Source organism: Mastomys coucha, unplaced genomic scaffold (genome assembly GCF_008632895.1).
Source record: "Mastomys coucha isolate ucsf_1 unplaced genomic scaffold, UCSF_Mcou_1 pScaffold1, whole genome shotgun sequence".
NCBI lineage: Eukaryota > Metazoa > Chordata > Mammalia > Rodentia > Muridae > Mastomys > Mastomys coucha.
Genome location: NW_022196891.1, coordinates 72201565 through 72208277, shown reverse-complemented (window position 1 = coordinate 72208277; position 6713 = coordinate 72201565). Strand labels below are relative to the sequence as shown.

Here is a 6713-nt window from a genome sequence, read left to right as displayed (position 1 = left end):
ACACATGATACACACACACACTACACAGAGATATCACACATCCCATATACACACATATAAACCACACAGATACAATACCACACTTAAACACAAACACATCACACACATATATATATATACCACATATATATACCACACCAATACACACCACACACACACGTACAAACCACACATACATACACACACTGATAATAAAGAATATAAAAATAAAGTGAATAGCATATACAGAAACATGCACACATAAACATTAAACATGTCTTACATTTATATATACATATGCATGTGTATTTCTTGAGTTGTCTATTATATGCCTATCATGTTCTTTATTAAATATAGATAAATGATAGGAAGACACAGCTGTGGAAAGCAGTTTGAATTCCTAATATATACTATGTTTTACATACACTTCTCTAAGTATACTATAGTATTTGGCCTTCATTATTTCTGACAGATATGAATCTAATAATAAAAAAATATACACTGTAAACATCTGTACCTTATTTCATAGATAATCAGGACATGTCTGAATCAGGTCAGCATTTTGTGCAAGGTCACATTGCATGAGGTGGCATTCATGTTTCTTATGAACCAGAATAAATCTACTGCCCATCTTTCCCCAAGTCTAAACCATACCCTGGCTTTCACATAAATATCTGTTTCCCACAATAAAGACACAATGCATCAGACAGCAAGCAGGGCTGTAAGTTGCAGTTTAACAGCTCTCAGGGCATCTTTATCCAAGCAGCTGTCTCTAGACTCGGAGGTCTAGAGGGTCTGCTATTGTGGGACCATGTTATTCTGTTTATCGGGATGAGAGAAGTGAAGCAACACTGTGTTTCCACCTCTGCTTCCTCTTCAAACACACCCTCTGTCTTCTGTTGCCAACTTTTTGTGAAGTCAATGTGGTAATAGCATGGATTTTATCATTAAGCACATAAAGTTGAGCCAGGCACTTTGAGATGTCCTTTATGTAACCTACATCACTGAAGTAGTCACTAGTTTTCTAGGAACTAGGATATGCTACTATACTTGTGAGGAGATCAAGATACAGGGATGTCAGGGCACTCTTAAAATCAGCTGCTATTAAGGGAAGAATTAAAACTGGTACCTTCTCCATTTTGCTAAACTAAGCCAACTAAGCCAACGATAGTTATGAGAATACAGAAGATGATGCTGTTGTTATGGAAACCGTGTGAAGGAGGGGTTGTGAGAATGCCACCTCCTCCAGACCTTCCAGAGCCAGCCTTCAATAAATCATCTAACCGCTGCATCTTCAATTCCCTGTTCTCTAAAGTGGAGAGCCCATCACATTTTAGGATTGTGGCGATTACAAATACTTAGAATATAGTACCTGCACCTACATATGCCTGCTCATACTCACATTAGCACCTCAGCTCCTTTACCCTTCCTGATTTCTCGGTCCATTGCATTTCTGATGTCAGCGCAGGTGGAAGAGCTTTCCCTGGACCCCCGTTTTTCCATCCACATACCTCTGCGTCAGGACTCTTCTTGCCTCAGCATTCTCAGACTGTCTGGTGTACAGTACCTACAGAATCCCCAGTGTTCTTCCTAGCATGGCAGCTGTTTCAGTGTGGGTGGTTTTCTTTGTTCATGCTCTGCTTGAAGAGAAAGCAATTCCTGTGTTGCCTCTGGGACGTTGAGACTATACAGGATCAGGGCTCTGGCACATCTGCTTTTAATAAAAGCCAGTGAATATCAGTGATGTCCAAGCTTTCCTACTAAAGGGATTTTGAATACTGGGGAGGAAGAAGCATGAAAATCAAGAGTTCAAGCTCATCTTAGCAACATAAGAAGTTCAAGACCAGCCTGGACTACATGAAACCCTGTATTAAAATAGTAAACAATGAAACAAGTGAAAAAGAACTTTTATGTCTTTGACTATGGCTATTGAGCAAAAAGAGAAACCTAGTGGGGGCCTAATGTTGGAATCCCAGGAGAAAGTAAGCTTGCTAGAATAGTGAGTGAATGTTACAAGAATTTCCACCAGCAACTTCAGAGCACTCAGGGGCCATGTTATTTTGCAGGTTTTGGCTAGCAGTGGAGGACCTGAAGAAAAGGCCTATCCGAGAGGTCCCCTCTCGAGTGCAGGAAATATGGCAAGAATTTCTGGCTCCTGGAGCCCCCAGTGCCATTAACTTGGATTCTAAGAGTTATGACAAGACCACACAGAATGTGAAGGAACCAGGACGATACACATTTGAAGATGCTCAGGTCAGTACATGGTCTAAGTCATCAGAGCCCCTCAAGGCCAACTGTACCCTGCAGTGTTTAAAGTTCACGTAACTAGACATGAAATAAGTTTCACTGACTGAGGAGAGAACAAAGACATTTCCAAGGAAGTCATCTTTTAAACCCCTGTGAATTTTAAAAAGTATAAATTTAGTGTTTGTGTGTGAGAATGACATGAGCCATTCAGGTTATTCCCCCATCATGCTGTACTGTACAACTAATTGATATTTCACTAGACTTGGAAGAGAGTGGAGTATGTAAATTCCCCTAAACTGCCAAAGCAGAAACTGCCAGGGTTAGATTGAGTTTGAGTTAAATGAATGTGCTCTTTTCTTGGCTTGACTTCTTTGTCTATCAGCATCCATCAGATAAGAGAGACTAGGGTGTAGCTCATGCATAGATTGCATATCTGGAAGGCATAAGGCTTGCTCTCAGTCCAAAGGGTAAGGAAGAGGGAGGAAAAAAATTCTATAGACTTTTTAAAAGCAGATGGCAAACATGATACCATACAAGAAAAATAAAAGGCAGAGAGATTATAGATGTGTCACTTACACTAACCCAATAACTAATTTCGTGCATGAGACCTGAGCCAAAGTAGGTGTGGAAGATAATTTACCATAGAATTGTCCCAAGGGCAAGATCTGCCTGGGCTGCCTGGTTCTCCCAGCAGCTGTAGGTGCATAGAGCCTCTCCACTGACTGCGCAGATCTAATGTCACATTATCTACTTTGGGCATGGAGTCATTTTCCAAGAAAGCAGACTTATTTCTATTCTCAAATGTTTCACATAAACTGTCACTTTGATTTGAAGCTATTTCAAATGTCCCCTTGATGAAATTCCATTTTGAAAATGACCACATATGTTATTTTATTTCCTCCTCAGTAGCTCCTAGCTCAATGTAAATATTGCTCTGGGAAAGAAATGATGGACTGAAAGATCCAAATGTGCTATACACGTAGGCGCTCTTATCAGCATCATCGTTGCTATTTTAAGCTACTTCTGCATTTGTTCTTTAGCCACCTGAGTATCCTCATTGTAGGGTTTCATTCTTCCTTTAAACTGATAGAGGAGCCCCTCACCCGTTCTCTCTTTTCAGGAGCACATTTACAAGCTGATGAAGAGTGACTCATACCCCCGCTTTATAAGATCTAGTGCCTACCAGGAGCTTCTACAGGCAAAGAGAAAGGTACTGGTTCTTTGTGACCTCTCTTGACCTCAGTTCCTAGTTATAATTAATCAGACTAAATACCTCTGCTGGACCAGGGTTTCAGTCGAATGGTAAGTATGCATTCTCTGAGACCTTTCCCCAAACCCATCCTTTTCTAGGGGCCATTTAAGTTGGGTTTGTTTCTGTTTGCGTTTTGCTCCATGTATTATTTTTCATTTGTTTTTGCAGTTGCTCATGCTTTACAGTGGCTATCAGAAGCTGTTCTCATGTTTAATGTTAATCCTGAGCATTCCTAGTAAAAGGAAATGAAAAATCTCTAGTAAAAAAGAATAGGGTGCTGACACTTGAAGCCGGTTTTGTTTACTTAACAAATCTAGCATGTGTGTTTATAGCAAACATAAAATTATTATTTTCAGGGATCGCTGATGAGGTGTAATAATGGCAGATAAATGTTTTCATTTGACTTATATCCAGTTTACGTAGTATCTTGATGACCTATTTCAAACAAAGATGGTAGGTGAGCACATTTGGGAAAAGTTGCAGTAGATTTCATAAATGAATTAATCTTCTAATCAATCTCACTGTCCATAAATCCTTTACATGACCAATGTAACAGAAAATAGAACATCTGTAGAGAAAAAGCAACATCATTCATTATTTTTTAATGTTAACACAACATAGATTCTTACATTTCTGTGATTAAGCTACAGTTCTATTATCATTAGAGTGATGATTATTTTTTCGTAGGCCATTGCCTTTACACATTAAAATAGTTCCAAGTGGCTATACTGCTCAGTGTGACAGCCAAATGTCAAATGTCAAGTGTTCACTCACCACAGCTCTAGGCTTTAATAAGAGACAGAATGAAGTGAGATTTCCATCCTTTGAACAAGGTCCAACCTGCCACAACTCTTTATCAAATCAATGATATCAACAGAAATCCAACCTTCTGAGAATATTAGGAATCAATTCTAAAGAAGCCCTACTAGATTTTCAGCCATTTAGGCTCTGCAAATGTCAGCATAAAAGCTTGTCACATCGACCACATTTCTGCTTAACTTGATTTTGCTTTAAATTACACCATTTTGTTTGCTCAAGTATATGTTTTTTTTATGATAAAAATCACTCATAAACAAAGAACTTGGATCCAGTGATGAGACACATCCCTTGGCAAGCCCTTTGCCACGTGGCCATAGGTTTCATTATGTGGGCTTACCATCCTGTCTTTTTCTGTTCTGTTTTCCTTGCCTTTTTTTTCATTCCCTTTGTCTCCCTTCACCCTACTCCCTTCACTTCTCCCATACATTTAAGTCTGGAAACTCAATGGATCGCAGAACATCTCTTGAGAAATTTGCACAGAATGTGGTAAGTTTTACTTTTTTGAAGAATTACAAGTTGTTATCTTCTATGAAAGTGCCCCCATTCTTAGTCCCGTTGCCTACCCTGTATTCCTTGACACCAAAAATATTGTCTCTTTCGAAACCCATAACCCTGCTTCCTACTTACCTTTCTCCCCATCCCTTTAGAGAGTAGAAATACAGCTGCCATGCAGGACCAACCGCATGAGCTGAACTAAGGTTTGGAAAGAAGTGCATAGCATGGTATAGGCAATGAAGGAAGAAGTTCCTCTTTGTGTCTGTGTTCCATGTATCCTTTTCCTTATTAGCAATAGCTGCATGCATTTTTTTTTTTTGCTCTTACCTCAACTCTTCATTATGTTTAAAAGATTAAGACAATGAAAGTTCTGTGCTTTCAGCCTTTGAAAGGAGAAAATGATCAAATGAGCATTTCAAAGCCAAGTGGTTATGGTCGCAAGCCGAGCTCCCTACCTTTAAAAGGATCCACTGGTGTATGGCTCTTATTCTCTGTTTTCTTCAAAGGTGTTAGAAATTGTCCCGTTAACCTAAGAAACCAATAACTTCCCTCCCAGAATGTCCGCAGCCTCTTGCCATGTGTTTTGGTGATATATATTTGTTTGTTGGATTCTCTTGTTATTTTTATTTTATTTATTTTGATTTTTTTTGTACTGTGCCAGTACCTTTGGAACTTTCTGACATTGTGTAAGCTCAAACTAAAGACTTCAACACATTTATTTTTATAGGGCAGAAACATCCCTATTTTCCCATGCCATAAAAACTGTACACCAACACTGAGGGCCAGCACTAACCTGTTATGAAAAGAGGTAGAAGAATCTTGGTTTCTACTCAAGTTTGTCTGCACCATCTGTGGAGTCGTGTGGTTAGCTCCATGCTGCTCTTTGTGTGTGTATGTGGGTGTGCTGTGGCTTTTGTTGTGATAGTCAACTTAAGTGGAGTTATGTGTGCTGAGATATAAGCAACCTGAATTCAACAAACTTAATGTTTGTTTTCAGTTTCCTTCAAAGGTTCACCATGCAATGGGGAATACCAGTCCACCTCATAGCTGTTGTGACTGCACAAAGTATCTGAAAGACTTTATAAACAGCTATGTAGACTTTGAACAGTCAATGGGATTGTATCAATTAAAACGGTAGACAAATGAAAGATTCCAATAGTGCAATCACACTAAAAACTTCACAAATTTGGAATCTCTGTCCTTGAATGTAGAGTTTCTTTTTAAACTAAACACATAAGTCACAATGGAGAAAGACAATGTCAAAATATCTCTCTAAGATTTTTATTGGGAAAAGAAGCCACAATATATCATAAGGTACTATGTGTACTGCTGAAGAACTGTTTCAAATTAATCTTTTGCTACTATAATGTGGAAATAATATTGTTTTTTAAAGTCACAATGGAAATTTCTGTGTTCAAACTTAAAATAGTAATATGACTTGGAGTAGGCAGAAGGGAGAAGTAAGTCATTTTCTCTCCAGCTCCAATCCATACCGGACCCACTTCCACTCTTCTGAAACAGTACTACATGGTCCACACTGGGTACCTTAAGAAAAAATAAATAAATAACAAGGGGAAGCTGGCCTTGACCCTTTTACTCTCCCTCCTACCAAAAAAATATATAGTAACTGGCTAAGATACAAACACAGTACTTCATCTCAGGAACCTGTGGGAGAAATAGAGTTTGGGTCAAAGGTGCCTAGTGGTTAAACAAGATATCAGTATGTGAGGGGAAAGATTCACTCCTTCTTCTTGATGCTAGGAAAGAGATGGGGTTATGTGTAGTTAGAGGACTCTCAGAAGGAGTAACATTAACTGTTAAAGGACTTCAGTAGTCAAGAAGTGCCAAACCCTCTATAAAAGGAAAGGAGAGGGAGGCCAGAAAGGCTGAAGACAAAAGTTAAACATTCTCTCTCTCCCTC

At 38.9% G+C, this 6713-nt stretch overlaps 1 protein-coding gene across 3 annotated transcripts in view; it reads left to right on the top strand.

The window, feature by feature from the left end:
• The window catches only part of Rgs7 (regulator of G protein signaling 7), a 396147-nt gene that overhangs the window by 372476 nt on the left and 16958 nt on the right, over nucleotides 1-6713 (top strand). For 2 of the 3 annotated variants that reach the window (XM_031390406.1, XM_031390415.1), the window contains exons 15-16: nucleotides 2046-2232; nucleotides 3347-3436. In XM_031390406.1, the coding sequence (XP_031246266.1) occupies nucleotides 2046-2232; nucleotides 3347-3436 (277 nt within the window). Of the gene's footprint in view, nucleotides 1-2045; nucleotides 2233-3346; nucleotides 3437-5519; nucleotides 5601-6713 lie in introns of all 3 variants that reach the window. The other variant, XM_031390398.1, reaches the window with a different exon arrangement.